The following is a 15,344-nucleotide window of genomic DNA, read 5'->3' as shown; positions in this document are numbered from 1 at the left end:
TTTGACTCTTTTATACGTCAGTTTACATCAACTTTTTTTTCTTTTATTATTAGGGCGGGAAAATTTATGATTTGAAACAACTTTTGAACTGGAATAGGCCATCACACAAACAAGTCGGTTAAACACGCAACGATGTTATTGGCGCGATATTCGATTGGCTAAAATGGACAACTGTTTAAAAGGTATTAACTTTTGTTAGATAATGAAGGTAAATGCTGACTCATCGAGTTTGAATGTTTGCTTGTATTCCGATCGAACTAGGTTTGAACATTGGTTGCGTGGGCAACTCGTCAGTTATTATTCAACAGCTGTCCCATATGAGGGGGGGGGGGACTATTCACCCCCCTCGAAACGTTGTTGCCCACCCAGGTGTGCGCAGGTGCGCCCTGGAACACACGAACATGGGGTGGAAAAAAAAGAAGGAAATTGTACTAGTCTCATTTTTATTTGTGTGTGTTTGTTAGTCGATGCTAGAACGTCGGTCAAGGATGGCGTCGTCGGAACTTCGGCGACCGAAATCGGCCAATCCCAATCGGAGATTACGAACAGCGACGCACAAAGTGACCGATCCTCGAGTCCGTCCCGAACAACCGGCAGCCGAAAGAGAAGAGTCTTCCGAGTACCACAATTTGAACGAATCGCTCTCCGTTTGGACCAACGATTCTCTGCTGGAAGAGGTCGATCCTGGACAGCAGAGGCCATCCGCCGCCTCGGGCAAACAGCAGCGGACGCCGTCACCCACGTCATCGACATACGATTCGCTGATGACTTTCGAGTGCATTCAAAAGGCCAGTGCTTTGCGTGTATTGGCCAAAACACTTGACAGACAGCGTGACGTCTTGCAGCAGGCCAGCAGCAGCAGCAGCGGTGGGAACGGGAGCAGCACTGCAACGGGAGATTCGGCTGACTCCCGAAAAACCACACCCCCGCCAAGGAAATTGCGGCCTTTGGGACGTGAATACAGCGGTCCTTTTTAAAACAAAACAACAATTTGATTTTTAAATTTTATTTTGTTCATTTTTATTTTTGCGGGTTGTACACACACAGTCAAGGTCCAATGAAAAAGACGCCAGTTTCATCGTGAATATATATACAATGTGAAATAGCGTACTGATGTTAACGTGATGTTCAACATCACGAACTGGCGAATTTCGCTTTTTTGTGTTAGCTCTGCTGGTGAGTTAGGGGGGCGAGCTTTATACCCATCACGTGTTACCGAAACATATAACGCCATGAGCTGGGGGTGCGTGACAACAAGTCGTGATTCACTGCTGAGAACGGAGTAGCTATGCTATGAAATTTAAGTTTGTACGACATATTTCCACTGCGGCTGAATCGTTTGAGTGTAATCTGAAATTGCATTTTTTTTTGTACACGATCAAAATGATGATGAATGCGTCTTTTGTGGAAAGTTTACATTATATTCTCGAGTGTTGGCAACGTTGCTAGATTATTGTTTACGTTTTCTTGGCCAATTCGTGTGTCGTCTGCTGCTACTGCGTTGTGGAATTGAATGTCAAGTGTCAGAATCCAAGGGGGGCGTACACACATACATCGTTGGATGAAGGGTCACGACAACTTTCAAGAATTGATTCAACATGACTGTAGCACAATCTCGTAAAAGTGGACTTCAATGGCCTATTGCCATCTGTGAGTTATTAAATTCCCATATTTTATGGATTTTTGGAAGTTGACACTTTTTTGTTTTTCTATAGGTCTTCTTTTACCCTTAGTCTTGACTGGTTGCGGCGGAAGTGAATTAAGTTGTATCCCTCACGATGTTCTAGTCCATATTGGTGGCGAAACGGATGTAGTCTTGTCTCTCAGGTATGTTTATTTGCATATTTTTATTTTGGTTCATGACATGTATTGTTTTTTCATCAGCGGTTTTAATGATTCCGTGGAGATCTACCCTCTGTACGAACCTGCCAGTGCAGCAGAGAAGATAACCAATCTGGGAAATCTGACTCTTTATGGAAATCCAGATGGACTGAATCTTAGTTTGACAATTCATGCTGTTCATGGCGGTCATGTCACTGTATACTTTAATGCTACAACCTCAGCCATAAAGTGAGTTGTTATTATTTTCTTGGATTTTTTAAATCACTAAATAACTCGTGACTTTCTATTTTCTGACTAGTGATGACGCGGCATATGTCAGAGTGACCATTATTCATTCTGATGAAGTTTTCTTTGTATGCATTGCTGTTGGGTGGATCTACTTTGTCGCCTGGTCTGTTTCATTTTATCCCCAAATCTATGAAAACTTTAAGAGAAAATGGTGAGTGAGCCTGCTATTATCTTATCAGTACAAGTTATCAAGTGCTAATTGCTTTCCAATTGTTACTGTTTGCCATAGTGTTGTGGGTTTAAACTTGGATTATGTTGTCCTCAATGTCCTTGGCCATTTTGTGTATGGAATGTTTAATTTGGGTCTCTATTGGATACCGAGCGTTCAGGTATGTTGAACCACAGTTGCGGTTATTTTATCAGTAAAATCAAAGAACTTTCAACATTTCAGCTCCAATATTACGAAATCCATCCAATGGGCGTTATCCCGGTCCAGACAAATGACGTCGTATTTTCAGTGCACGCTACCGTTTTCTCTATTCTAACTGCCATACAGTGTATAATCTATGAGGTATAAGCTATCAATTGATACGTCAGATTATCATTTATTATTTGATATCTATTCTTTAGAGAGGAGACCAAAAAGTATCGCCCTACACTTGGGCGTTTATCGGTGCCTCATCCGGCTTCATTTTCTTTAGCACTATAGCTGCAATCACTTACAGTATTACCTATCTGTCTCTCCTCTACTATTGCTCCTACGTCAAGCTGTTAGTAACTCTAATCAAATACATCCCTCAGGTATTTCTATCTCGATGAGAAATTAAAATAATGATGGGAGTGATAACGTTTAAATTCATTGTTGAAGGCTCACCTGAACTACAAACGACAAAGCACCGTGGGATATTCGATTGGCGGAGTGCTACTTGACATTACCGGGGGATTGTTGAGCGTCCTCCAAATGTTTCTATTGGCATATAATAACGGTATACATTCTTAATGAATTATCGGTTTAACTAGAAATTTTATTCATTCATTTTGATGAATTCTAGATGACTGGGATTCCTTGTTTGGTGATCCTACCAAATTCGGACTGGGTCTATTCTCTGTCATGTTCGATTTGCTCTTCATCGTCCAACACTACGTTCTCTATCGGTTCGTAATACTCTAATTAATTTTTATAAAAGATGTTTCTAAATCATGGGTATCTTGTTTTCACAGGAACAACGACCCATCTCCGGTTTATCTTCCGATCAATCGTGACGATTATCTGCCAATTGACGACGATCGTAGCACCCCATCTATCATGGCATAATGGGTACATTTCCCCCTTTTTTTAATATTCTAGTTTAATATTGCCACTCGATTTCCATTCTCAATATTCTCTCTGTTAAGATCTCGGTGTCTAATTGATTATTGCCGTATAAACTATAGAACCGTCTCATTGGAAATATATATCTCTTAGCGAGTCCTCAACTGGAAGACAAGCGCTTCTTTTTAAACAATTAATTGCTAAATTTCTTTTTAAATGAACTAAAAAGGTAATTGTAGAAACAACTTGTAATTTTACCATCAAAATAGAATTTACTCTTTGTTTGATACATGATTTTGACCAGCATAAAAATATCATGATAAAAATCTATCCAGGTTTTCAACTAGAAACAGTAATAATACTACTTGCTTACACTATCCTTTTTCGCTGTCAAGCGACGTGATTTCCGTACAACTTTATCACTTTCACGATCCTCTTCATCGTCCACTGTTCTCGGGGATTTGCTCTTGACGGCAACCTGAGGCGTCGCTCCCATTCGTTTAGCACCAACAGCTAAATAATGGAAAGGCAATTAATACATTTTTCTAGATTTTTAAAATTTATAGTAAATGGTGAACCTTCAACGTGGCAAACTTCGGCCTCTACGCCAAGCGAGACGAGGAAATCGAGCCACAAAGTTTGTTTGGTCGAAAGGCGATCGTTGGGACCTTTGACTTCGATTATTCTCCATATCTGTAAAGAAATGGCCAGTCAGTTTAGCTCGTAACTTAATCTAATTTATGTTTTTTTACTTTTTGTTGGGGATTCCATATTGTCAAGTCCGGAAATCCTGAACGGTAATGCCGATAGTTTTGTAAAAGTCTTTGAGAAATGGCTGCCAGAACCGGGGGAGGTATGCACTGGACTAATCCGCCGATCGATTCGAGGTCACGAAATCTGTCCCATGAAACCAAAGAGCTTTGACCGTGATTTTGTTCCCATACTTTGGCGATTTCTTCCACGATTTCAGAGCTGGACCAGTTACGGATACATTCCAACCGATTCTCAATGATCTCTTTGCGGGATTGATAGAAATCCAAGGTGTCAAAATCAAGTGGCATGGCTTGAAAAAGACTGATGAAAACATCGGCAATTTCCGACTGGTAAATGATATCCCAAAACAGCAAACCGATGACTGTCCACAGAGTCGATCCTTCGCCGTGAAGGCCGTGTGTGTAACCATTCTCCATGTAGTGTTGAAGGACAAGCTCTTCGACAGAGCAAAGTGTGACATCACCAGCATCTGTATTGATCTCTGAATCTCCTCGTATAAACATTGACTTGTGTCCAGGTAGATCCCTGTAAAATGTAAATAAATTTGAAATTATTCAAGAGAAAAATCCAAATGGAGAAAATACCTGGGTAAAGAGCGTCCAGTGATGGTTACACAGCGCGGTTCAGCAGGAATTAAAAGAGATAAACCGCTAAGAAGTGGTTCTAGTTTCTGTTTCCATCTAGGCGATTGGCAAAGCCTCGTAGCTCTTTGACTTAGAGCAAATCTGTGTGCTGGAGAAACCCACGAATCGTCCAGCGCATTTTTTATCATCTCGAAAGCCTAAGACAACAGATAATTAACATCTACTATCAATTAACAAGACAAATTAAATACTTCATAGGGTTCTTTTAGATGCTGTTCCAAGTTTAAGGCGAGTCGTTCGTACCAGTGACCTCGATGGGAAAGCAAGTAAACGTCTTGGTTGATCAACATTCTAATTAGATCGACTGCTTCTTGATATTTCTTTAAACACTGGAGAGCCTCGATCCGTTTGTTGAAGGTGTAAACGTACACAGAACCGGCCGTGTATCGCCGCAGGAAGATGGGCAAGTCGAGATCGTCGTTGCCATATTCTTTTGAATATTCGACAAAAGCTTGCTGGATCGGATCCGTCATCTCTACCAACGTCCCCCACTGCTTGTTATCGTAAGATTCCCGGACTTGCAGTTCTAGTAGAGAAGCTTCGCCATATCTGAAACAGAAAGATAAGATGTAAAATAAATGTGATTAGAAAAAAAAGAGGCAGAATTTAGTTACTTGAGAAAGTGATCTCTGTGCTTGAAAATGGCTCGCTGTCTATGAATTCGATAAGACGGAAAACATTTGTCTCCAATCTTGACTTGAAGCATTTTGAAATTCTGTTGCTGTTGCCCTTTCTCTTCTTCTTCTTCTTGGCGTTGATGGAGTGTACTCAGTAAAATAAGACGAAGGAATGTTCGACGGGCTTCCTCATGCAATTTGTAACATTCCTTCAGGTAATGACCCTTGATTTTGGCAATCATGCGATCCTTCATTGACAGCGAACTTCCGGATAAACAAGGTTGACTCCGGCAGTGTTTCAGGAGCGCCTATTAAACAGTAATGATTATGTAAATCAGCTATTAAAATGTATTATTTAATCAATCAAACCTCTGTTGCGTTTCCTTTTCCATTGAAGGGAATTTTGGCGTCTTTAAACAACTGCTTGAGTTCTAATTGCGTGAGCAGTTTGAGCAGAGTTGGTAAATCTTCTAGTTGATCTATTCCATGAAGGAGAGAAGATGAGCACAATTCTTTTAGTGCTGGTCCCAAATCACTAGCTATATCTTTATAATCGATTTTTTCCTTTCTTCGCCATTGGAATTTTCGTGCAAACAAACGAGCGTAAAGTTTCTGAGCTTCCAAAGATAACGATTTAAAATTTTTATAAGTATCTTTATCTTCTTCGTTGAACAAATGTTGATTGAGAGGTTCATCAAAGGTAGACTTGAGCAAGAATAAAAATGTTTCCAAGTAGTAAGGTAAACCTTCAAACTTTGGCTTTGATTCTTCAGTAAATAGTTTCTTTTTAACACTAGACCAATCTTCATGCTTGTCTAATTTGTTTTCCGAGTGTTTCTTGTAATCTGTTTCCACTTGGCGGTCTTTGAACTGTCTTGCTATTTCTCTTCTTCGAGCAAAATTTTTCTTAGATGAAGAATTGAATTTCCTTCTTTCATTTTGAATGTGGGGTGTAGGAGGAGGAGTGTGAAAAACTACTGTTGAGGATGAGGGATTAGGTTTTTCTTCTTTAGATGGAGTTGAAGTAGTATTTAGAATGAAATTTGAAGATGGAGTGTTTAATGCTGTAATTACTTCTTCCTTGGCTGTAGTACTTGGTGGGCTATTTAAGACTATTTCTGGAACCGTCAAGTCAATTAGCCTTGTAGTTCTCTGACTGACTTTTGGACTGCTGCTGCTTGGCGAATTTGGTACACAATCGTTGTCAAGATGATGATTCAACTTGTAAAAGGGTACAATTTTGTTACAGGCAGGACACTCTGTTGGAGGTCTTCCTCTCGTTATAAACGGAGTGGAAGCGTTTAGGGCACTTGAAGATGGTGTTGAAACGGACGCATCTGCCAACGGAGTAGAAGAAACTTGATTATGCACAGCTGAAGAAGGGGTTCGTTGGAAAAAATGAAACAAGTTTGTCTTTTGAACTGGTGTTTTGCTCACTGATTTACGATTGCGATTCATTTTTTACATTCAGTGTTCCAACACTTGTCATGGAAAATTTTCTCCAAACAACTTTTCTCGCGCGTGTTTGTTTATATTTTGAAAATGCTGCGGGGCGCCGACATTTTGTCGTATTCTACGTTGCCAGTTCATCAAAAAATATCACGAATCAAAAAAATTAAACAAAAATTTAAAAAAATACCAAAAATAGTTGATTGTAAAGTTGAAAATCAATTGAAACTTTTATTTTAAAAAATATTATTTGTCATGGTTGATTAAAAATGCAATATGGACGACATTCAAGCCCAGTCGTGATTCACTCTCTCTCTCGCTCACATCACATGTGTTTCAAACCTTTCAATCAGCAGACGAATAGGGGCATGGTTAGAACTACATGACGTCACGTTGTCGATTTGTGCAGAAAAAAGTGAAATCGTCGTCTTCTCTTCCCTTCTTTTTCACTGATTCTGTCGATAAATAAGCTTTGCCGCGAATGTATAGATAAATTACCTACTCCTGTTCAAGACATTGTATAAATTGAACGGATTGTGGAGGGAAGTTGCTGAGTGGCGCGTAAACTGGTCCCGGGAAGCACATAGGCTACGTAGGTTTGCAGAAGCATGTCTTCAGATGCAAGTTCAAAGTGAGTAGTTTGCAACTTTACATGTTCTGAGATATTTATTGAAGTGTTAACTTAGTTGTTAATCAATTTACATTTAAACTTGTTGGCTTACTTTAATGTAATTTTAACCGTTTTGATTTCATTTTTGTTCAAGGTCAGCAGCTGCTAGACCTTCATCTACCTCGAAAGATTCAGAGTCTTATCAAAGTAGCAGCAGTGGCAATGAAAGTAACACCCAACGACATGATTTCCAAAGTGCAACCTATTCACCAACCCAGCACTCCACCATAGCAAACTTGGAGAAAATCATGAGAACCCCAATCAATCCTGTTCCAGGAACAAGTCAAACACTAAATGATGGGAGGTCTGTAAATAAACCTTTTGGCCAACGGGCAAAGAAATCTTTCCCTCAGCCAAAGAGGTTCAAAATCCCGCAGCCAGTTCTTGGAAAAGATCCCAATCACCCAGAGATTGAAGTGGTTGAATATGTTGAGAAAGTAAAACCAATTCTAGAACCTCAACAAGTTTCAAACTATGTTACCTCTCCTATTTCATCGAAGGAATTGCACCTTGATATTCCACAGCATTCCATTAAGATAGAAGTGAGTAACCTTTAGCTATACACTAAATGTCGGAAATAATCTAAAGTATTTGTTCATTTAAGGTAATCGCTGCTGACCAGATCTCTGGAGGTGAAGAACCTCAACAGACACCCTCAATCAAGGCATCCCCTGTACCTGAATCTGAGCAAAATAATGCATCACCTGTACATACACCTGATCAATCGGTTTTCAATCATCCTTGCCCTGCACAGAGCCCCGATCAAGTGACAGAAATCAAGCCATCGCCATTGTATACATCTTATAGAGAAACATCGCCTACGACGCAACCATGTACTGCAGAGCCATCAGGCGCAAAGATGTTAAGCGACGAAGAAATGAACAGAACGGTGACTTCCACAACATCTTTGTTTACTGGTGGTGGTTCACTCATGGACGAAGAGGACAAGAAATCCCTATTAGCCTCGATGAAACAAGCCTATACATCAGAGTTGAACCAATCCGAAAAAATGCAGGGAAATGAGAGTGACGCCAGTCTCAATGATTCCGTTACTATGCCTCAGTTGTTCAAATCACCTAACTCGGGTTATGAAACAGACAAGAGCCGTCCTCCCCCAGATCTACTTTTTGAAGATTCTTTCGATGAAGAACTGGTTACTTTGGCAAATAAAACGCTCTTCGGTTCTTCAGATTCCAAGACGGATTTTGGATTGGATGGTCAAGACCAAGAAGAAGTTCAAACCAGCGAAGAGTTGACAACAACCTCCACTGATGTTGCTATTGATCTTTCTCACTTGACCAGTTTAAACAAACCTGTGAGCCCGAAACCAATTCCTGATCTGCAAGACATCCATCATCCGCCTACTCCCGCCCTTACTCCGCTCAATCCTCTAACCGATGATTTGGAAGCTGCGATGGCCAAGCTGCATGGTGAATCTTTGATTGACGAACCCGAGGAGGAAAAAAGGCCCCTGTCAAGCATGACGAATATCATAGTGACGAAAATAGTGGGTCATGGACGTTCAGGCCATCGACATAAAATAGTCAAAGAACATTCGGAATCCAGCCGCACGGAGAGCGGTAAAGGTAATGCCTCTATTACTCTGTCAGATTTAGAATATCATCCGGATTCAGATGAACAAGAAGCGAGAGATAAATTAGAAGAAAGAAAACCGTCCGTGAAGCCGTACAAGTTTCATAAAATCGGCCCCAAGAGTAAAATGGGACCGTTGGCTGTTCATAAACCACTCAAATTGAACAATGTAGATGAGGCATCTGTAGAAGGCGGAACGGAGATCACCGAAGCAAACTTTGAAACAAAATTCAAACCCAAGTCAACACCTACACCCAGGTCACTTTCTCGTCATTCCAGAGAAGTGGAAAAGCTCTGCGAGGACGAGATGGTGCAAAATATGTTACGGGACATCGAGGAACGTGGACTAAACAAAAGACGAATTTCTGCAATTACCTACAAGGAGTTCCAGTCTAATGGTTCAGATAAAGAAGTGCGAGCTCCTCGCCGTGGCAAACGCGCCAAAAAGGATGACTCTAGTATTGATTATGAGGTGACACCCCCAAGGAAGAAGAAGATGTCACGAACAACTTCGACTCCTGTTGTGGATTCATCCCCACAAGATCAAGCGCTACAGCAATGGGAACCAATTCTCGTATGTATTCAATTTCCATTTATTTAAAGAGTCTAAACTCAATTGTGTTTTTTTTTCGATTAATAGAATTCAACCAATGAAGACAAAGTGGTTTACGTTCCTCGTAAACTGGCCAATCCTGCTGATAGCTCGGTAATCGTTCGCCGACGAACTTTTTCCTCAGACTCCAGCGCTGACGGGAATCAGAACAACAAACGGAAGACTCTACATTCTCTAGATGGTTGTTAATTGCTTAAAGTTTTCTATCGAAATGAGATTATAAAAAGTTTGTATTTTAGTTTCTACAGGAGTGCAGCGTTCCCTCTTCTCGTTGAACGATCATTCTTACACATCTGTCAAAAGTTCACATGAGCTGGGATCCGCCGGTACATGTTCTAACTTTTCATTCGGTAAAATCATATTTTAATGGCTCGTTTTTGTTTTATTTTTGTAGACGATTTAGTGTCCAAACTGAGCGCCAAATGTCAGGAGGTTCATATCAGTTGTAGAGATCACCTGCTTTGTGTAAAACTCTGCCCCAGGACATCTATATTACGCAACAGTCTTAATTCAAATGTAATATCAACACATTTAGTTGTGCAATGCGATTTCATCAAACATTCTTCTGTAATCATCTCTCTAGATTTTGAGAGAGCTGTCCATGGTGTTGCGTAAGCTAAAAATGGAGACATCAATTCACGTGGTCTTAATCACCTCATCTGGACCGGATTTCTGCAACGGAATAGACTTTCCTTCTCTTATACACGACAATATGGCTCAAAGGCTGGAATCAGCCATGACCATCGTGAGCAACCTCCAGTAAGTAGAGCCACAAATAATGCGTGTCTATGCCAGAGTTGCATTTAATTTTTCTATTTTTATAATCAGGGAGTTTATTACGGAACTGGCCAACTGTGACAAAATTCTCATTGGAGGCCTGGTGGGATCTGTCATGGGCTTGGGTGTTGCCATGCTCCCTTACCTGAATGCAGTGTACGCTTGTGATAAAACCTCATTTTGTTTGCCGTACGTCAAACTCGGACAAAGCTACGAAGGTGGTCTCTCGCTGACTCTTCCATCGGTGTCCAGGAATTTGGTAAATTTGACTTTGAGTGGAATTGTTTGACAGTTGTTTATAATCGTTTATTTCTCAAATTGCAGGATAACTTGCTGTTCTGTGAAGGCCGACGTCTCACGGCCACGCAGGCTAAAGATTGTGGCTTGATACAAGACGTCTTTTTGCCGGATAATTTCGAAAAAGAAGTCGTGCTCCGCGCCTGTAAAATCGCAGCCGAATTTACCCAGGTATGGTTTCTGTTTTACTTTTATGTCACGAGTTTTATGGCTTGCAGACGCCTAGATAGGCTGGCCCTGAATAGTGAAGCTCTTCGACGTGAGTTTGCGTTCGATTTTCAATGGTACACACGCTGCCTCGTCGGCACAGACAGTAAGGGTAGACAGAAAAAGTGTCGGTTGTGATTGCTCCACAACTCGCTCGCAGACGACATCGTTTTAACTAGAAATTAGGAAAGGAATTACTCTCGTCAGTATCGAGGGGCTTAACACTTGGAATGGGAGACTTACGGGTTTACATGTATAGGATGAAGTGGTAGTAGTCGGACTTGTATTCTCGTCGCCCGTCACTGAAGATTGCTGCCACGTGTGATTGCTAGGGCATTTGCAAAGAACGCGGGTACTCGGAAATTGTGACGTAGTCTGAGCTTGTGACGATCCTATGGGAAAGGATTTTGCGCTTTTAACAATGTGATTGAAGAATGTTTGGGTCTTTACCGTTTATTCTGATGTTGACTGCCGATTGATTAGGTGCGCATGTTTCGATCCCTTTCATGGAAGCGCAGAACTGTCAATTACCCGGCCGGAAAAGAATTTTAAATTTCATTTCGATTTAGTGACAATTACGAATGGGGCTTACTTTCATTTGCGCCCGATTATTTAGTGGTAGGGAATACGCTGGGCCCTTAATGACTCGAACGAGCGATGTCACATTGCTGACGGTCAGATCGTCGGGTCCTGTCCAATCGGCTGGGCAGTCGACTCCCTCGGGGCATCGACAATAGCGATTGAGAATGGACGGAATCCAATATCTCTTCTGGAGTATGCTACAAACAGTGTTTGCAGTTGCGCAGTTTGGAAGGTCACGCTCGCTCCTTATCTGCACTCGGGAAATTGGACCGACCGTCAAGCCAAGCAGATCTCTTTTTTGTTTTTTTTTACGGCAGGCGACACTTAACAATATCTTTTAAAGGGATTCAAACAAAAAAAAGGTTGTGAGGCTTACTTGTAAAGGATATTGGGTAATAAGGTCATTTTCCGAGCTGGAACAACTGGCCAAAGGCGCAATGAAGAGTAAAATGACACAGAGTTGACATGGAGCCATCATTCCACTGGTGGGTCCTGAGCGTATTCTGGAGGCTAACTGCGATTGCCTAACTAAACTGTGTTAGTGGGTGGCGACGGTCTAGTGGTGGTGGTGTGACGTCACTCGAATGCTCTCATTTCCCTACCGAATTTAAACTTATCAAAACTAATTCTATTTTTAGAGCTCGCTGGCCGGCAAGAGAATGAGTCAGTCTTCACTCCGCCGTGACCTTCCTGACGTCCTAAAAGAAGAATCGCAGCTGTTACGGCAAACTTGGATTTCCGACGACTTCCAGCGACGAGCCAAGCAATTATACGCCAACGGAGATTTGCTGTCGTCGTTGTAGAGCACCGCCTACGAGCTGCAATCCATCCAGTCGTCCCCAATTCCAAGTTAGATCCTTATGTTTCTACTTTTCTATCTCTCTCTCGTCACCTTGTCTAGTTTAAGTTACAGTTACCAAAGGAACTTTATCGGCGTGATTGTTTGGCCTTTTTTTTCTTTTTTAAAAGATTCTCTCGCGTTCTTGTTTGTTTGATGCGTAAGGATTTTTTGGCGGGTATGTAACGGTTTCACTCCAAGTGACGTTATCACAAAGTGCGCGACGTGTATTCGCCCGTGTTTTTCCTTATGGCGAGACGATCTGTCTTTTGTTTCGTTGAAGTTGTTTTTTCACGCGCGGGTTGTGGGGGGGGGGGACTGAAGTGTCGGCTCGCCGTTAATCCTTCACGCAATTTGTTCTCTCCCGTTATTTATGTACATGTAAACCAAATCAAGATTTAATTTACCTTTCACACCAGAAACCGAGTGCCTGTTCTACTCCCATCCAGTTTAATTGACAGACGGTTAATTCCCTCCTTTGCTTTGTAATTGCGGTTGGTTTAAAAACATCCATCATTCAATCCCGAAAAAAATTATGTAATTCTACTTTGCTTTTATGACCCATCCATTCGGTGTTGGCTGAGTTGTAATGGGATTTTTTTTTTCGGTTAATATCAATACAGTTAACATAGAACAATACCTTCTAACATATATTTTTATAGTTATTTTTTCCTTCCGGTGAAAAAGTTTGTGTTGTTTTATTGGTAACAATCACGAAGATCATGATGCGATTCTAAACCGGCTGGACTTTCTCCGTTTTCGTTCCGTTTCATTTTCATTTAATTGGTGACGTATTCGCGATCTTTCTGTGAATGGTGGCCAACTAACTGGAAACGTAATTTGAAAGGGTAGTTCTCAGAAATTTTCCGATTTCTTTGTCAATGGTGCAATTGTGTTTGACAAGGTGTCATTCGCCAACCAATTTCTTTCGTTGTTTCCTAATAAAGTTGCGCTGTGTATAGGGAATACGGTCTCGGTGGGATGGTCGCTGCTTCTGTCGTGGTGTTATAGCTTTCGTATGATAATGTACAAAAAATGATTATGATGACGAATTTTACGACGGCACTTGTGTCGATTGTACTTTTTGTTTTTGCCATCTTTTACTGATGTCTAAGCACATAGGAAGAGCAGAGAAGAATTTTTCTATGCGGTTTCTATTCCATAGGGCATGATTAATGGGAAGTTTGTCAGAAAAGAAGAGAAGAGTCTCATTTCCTCGTGGACTCGAATGAGAGCTTTTTTTACACCAGGGTGATCGATTTCCGGCGTAAAATCAACTCGATATTGCAACAACTTTATGTCCGGTCTTTTTGTCAAATGGAAATAGTTGGATTATAGTAATTCAATCTGCGATCCTTCAGACTGTATTTTTGAAATGTTAAATCTAGAGATAATCTTTTACTTAAATGTTATTCCAGTAGATTGTGCCGGCTTTATTGAATCGGGCGTCAGTGGGGCGAGTAACAAGATCATGGTTAGGAATTTGATGGAAAAACTTTTCGGTTGTATTGCCCAAGGATTGGTTGTTTTTTGTACGGCTGAGCCCACGGCTGGGTCCAGCATTTTCTCAACTTTCACCTGAAGCCTCTTCTCCTAAGACTTCCTCTTGTCGTATCTCTTGAATTACCTGTTTGAATAGGTTAATTAGGGAGCTATTTTTTGTAGAAAATTTTGATTTATTAAAAGAACATCAAAGGGGGCAACGTTGAAATACGACTCTTTTCATTCGCATTTGCATTCACAGTCAGGTTCTATTTCATCAGCATTTTTTTTTAAATAATTCTAAATCTCTCGTGTAAAGACATTCTCATTAAAAATGTATTCATGACTCTTTTAAAAGATAAAATACCGATGGCGTAGTGTTAACACTTGACCCGTTTCCAAATTTTCCTTCCGGCCGTCTTGGTTACATCTTTCGAACGATTCGTTCCACGTTTTTTGACGTCCGACATGCTCACGTAAAAGTTAACAACAGGTGTTTGTTCCTTGCGCAACTTGCGATCACTAAAACAGAACTACGGAGAAAATTTTTCTGAGGTTTTTTATTGCGCCATCGGCATTCTGTCCATCGGGTAAGAAGGCCTATTTTTTACGACCATCGGCCTTCTCCAAGTACGTCAAAAGCGTCCGACCTTAGATGAGCGAGCGTGGCTGATAAAAACAAATATTATGCACACTTGGATAGTCCACATTTTCAATCGTATTTTTTTCGGGATTGGTGGGCATAGATAATATTCATAGATTCGGGAATGGTGGGCAATCTGCTTATTTTCGAATTACGAACTCTTCATTCTTCTACGTTAAATCTCTTGATTTTCTGTCGCTTGTTTTTTAGACTTTGGCCGTATTAGTTTAAATAATTTCCCGAGTCGGTAAAGACTATGATGGTCTTTCCTAAAAGTCTAGACATGTTAAAATTAAATCCTGATCTGTGGAAACGTAACAACCTTATTTTCTTGGCAAACAACTCAAAGAAATGGGAGTACAAAACAAGCTAAAAAACAATTAACCTGTGATGAGGTCCCGTTGTGAGCTCTAGCCTTTTCTTGTGGGCGTCTTGGTAAATGTTGTTGCAGTTCGCGGGAACTTCTCTTGACACCACGCCTTTCTGCGTCTGTCATGGTCGATTAAGATTTATTTTCTGTAGCATCAATTTCACATTTTCACTTGCTGAGATTTGACGCTGAATTCATCTTGGCCAACTTCTGTTTAGGCTCCGACTTTTGCCCATTTCCGCGTTGTTTTTAGCTGTAAAATTTCTGGCACCTCGGATGAAATTTAATATCACGTCGTTTTTCTTTTCCTATCTAACAATTTACTGCTGTTGCGTCTGGGCTGTAAAATGAAGTGTAGGGCATTGCGTGGTTCATCCCAATTTTATTATTGGGGACCAACTGTTGT

The 15,344-nt window shown here is 40.9% G+C and overlaps 6 protein-coding genes across 23 annotated transcripts in view; 4 read left to right on the top strand and 2 right to left on the bottom strand.

Moving 5' to 3' along the window:
- LOC124315050 (lysine-specific demethylase 4C-like) overlaps positions 1-15,344 on the top strand; it is a 291,933-nt gene that overhangs the window by 209,749 nt on the left and 66,840 nt on the right. The window lies entirely within an intron of this gene.
- Positions 120-1,628, top strand: LOC124317593. Its single transcript, XM_046782774.1, has 2 exons — positions 120-208; positions 465-1,628. The coding sequence occupies exons 1-2, from the start codon at positions 203-205 to the stop codon at positions 975-977; spliced, it is 519 nt and encodes a 172-aa protein (XP_046638730.1). The 5' UTR covers positions 120-202; the 3' UTR covers positions 978-1,628.
- On the top strand, positions 1,509-3,575 carry LOC124315650 (cystinosin-like). 3 transcript variants are annotated; one of them, XM_046781473.1, is made up of 11 exons: positions 1,509-1,650; positions 1,716-1,827; positions 1,885-2,070; positions 2,141-2,281; positions 2,360-2,459; positions 2,522-2,641; positions 2,701-2,871; positions 2,939-3,056; positions 3,123-3,225; positions 3,292-3,388; positions 3,505-3,575. In XM_046781473.1, the coding sequence occupies exons 1-10, from the start codon at positions 1,599-1,601 to the stop codon at positions 3,383-3,385; spliced, it is 1,197 nt and encodes a 398-aa protein (XP_046637429.1). In that variant the 5' UTR covers positions 1,509-1,598; the 3' UTR covers positions 3,386-3,388; positions 3,505-3,575. The 3 variants fall into 3 exon arrangements, with proteins under 3 accessions (XP_046637429.1, XP_046637421.1, XP_046637414.1); XM_046781465.1 differs by having other exon boundaries at positions 3,466-3,575; XM_046781458.1 differs by having other exon boundaries at positions 3,292-3,575.
- On the bottom strand, positions 3,613-6,966 carry LOC124314471 (fanconi-associated nuclease 1-like). Its single transcript, XM_046779686.1, has 7 exons — positions 5,787-6,966; positions 5,415-5,725; positions 4,992-5,349; positions 4,741-4,937; positions 4,135-4,681; positions 3,961-4,075; positions 3,613-3,895 (listed from the first exon to the last, which is right to left on the bottom strand). The coding sequence occupies exons 1-7, from the start codon at positions 6,873-6,875 to the stop codon at positions 3,744-3,746; spliced, it is 2,769 nt and encodes a 922-aa protein (XP_046635642.1). The 5' UTR covers positions 6,876-6,966; the 3' UTR covers positions 3,613-3,743.
- The window catches only part of LOC124314395, a 27,267-nt gene continuing 19,113 nt past the window's right edge, over positions 7,191-15,344 (top strand). For 2 of the 7 annotated variants that reach the window (XM_046779540.1, XM_046779531.1), the window contains exons 1-4: positions 7,207-7,497; positions 7,631-8,078; positions 8,141-9,703; positions 9,770-9,923. In XM_046779540.1, the coding sequence (XP_046635496.1) occupies positions 7,475-7,497; positions 7,631-8,078; positions 8,141-9,703; positions 9,770-9,923 (2,188 nt within the window). In that variant the 5' untranslated portion in view covers positions 7,207-7,474. Of the gene's footprint in view, positions 7,498-7,630; positions 8,079-8,140; positions 9,704-9,769; positions 9,924-9,981; positions 10,069-10,136; positions 10,259-10,325; positions 10,502-10,570; positions 10,779-10,843; positions 10,988-12,243; positions 13,083-15,344 lie in introns of those variants that run through there. The other 5 variants (XM_046779549.1, XM_046779580.1, XM_046779560.1 and 2 more) reach the window with 5 other exon arrangements.
- On the bottom strand, positions 10,812-12,126 carry LOC124316468 (U-scoloptoxin(11)-Sm2a-like). 2 transcript variants are annotated; one of them, XM_046782445.1, is made up of 5 exons: positions 11,982-12,126; positions 11,616-11,855; positions 11,474-11,543; positions 11,267-11,415; positions 10,812-11,198 (listed from the first exon to the last, which is right to left on the bottom strand). In XM_046782445.1, the coding sequence occupies exons 1-5, from the start codon at positions 12,081-12,083 to the stop codon at positions 11,022-11,024; spliced, it is 738 nt and encodes a 245-aa protein (XP_046638401.1). In that variant the 5' UTR covers positions 12,084-12,126; the 3' UTR covers positions 10,812-11,021. The 2 variants fall into 2 exon arrangements, with proteins under 2 accessions (XP_046638401.1, XP_046638408.1); XM_046782452.1 differs by having other exon boundaries at positions 11,616-11,928; positions 11,982-12,025.

Source organism: Daphnia pulicaria, chromosome 1, assembly GCF_021234035.1.
Source record: "Daphnia pulicaria isolate SC F1-1A chromosome 1, SC_F0-13Bv2, whole genome shotgun sequence".
NCBI classification, from domain to species: domain Eukaryota; kingdom Metazoa; phylum Arthropoda; class Branchiopoda; order Diplostraca; family Daphniidae; genus Daphnia; species Daphnia pulicaria.
The sequence above is the reverse complement of the archived record's forward strand: the minus strand, read 5'-3'. Positions and strand labels throughout refer to the sequence as shown.

Coding starts and splice junctions, on each gene's coding strand:
- LOC124315650 (XM_046781473.1), top strand. CDS start 1,599: ATGACTGTAGCACAATCTCGTAAAAGTGGACTTCAATGGCCTATTGCC. Junction 1,651..1,715: donor TCAATGGCCTATTGCCATCT/GTGAGTTATTAA, acceptor GTTTTTCTATAG/GTCTTCTTTTACCCTTAGTC. Junction 1,828..1,884: donor GATGTAGTCTTGTCTCTCAG/GTATGTTTATTT, acceptor TTTTTTCATCAG/CGGTTTTAATGATTCCGTGG.
- LOC124314471 (XM_046779686.1), bottom strand. CDS start 6,875: ATGAATCGCAATCGTAAATCAGTGAGCAAAACACCAGTTCAAAAGACA. Junction 5,726..5,786: donor GAAAAGGAAACGCAACAGAG/GTTTGATTGATT, acceptor ACTGTTTAATAG/GCGCTCCTGAAACACTGCCG. Junction 4,682..4,740: donor ACTGGACGCTCTTTACCCAG/GTATTTTCTCCA, acceptor TACATTTTACAG/GGATCTACCTGGACACAAGT.
- LOC124316468 (XM_046782445.1), bottom strand. CDS start 12,083: ATGATGGCTCCATGTCAACTCTGTGTCATTTTACTCTTCATTGCGCCT. Junction 11,544..11,615: donor ATAATCGGGCGCAAATGAAA/GTAAGCCCCATT, acceptor GGTAATTGACAG/TTCTGCGCTTCCATGAAAGG. Junction 11,199..11,266: donor CATCCTATACATGTAAACCC/GTAAGTCTCCCA, acceptor CCTAATTTCTAG/TTAAAACGATGTCGTCTGCG.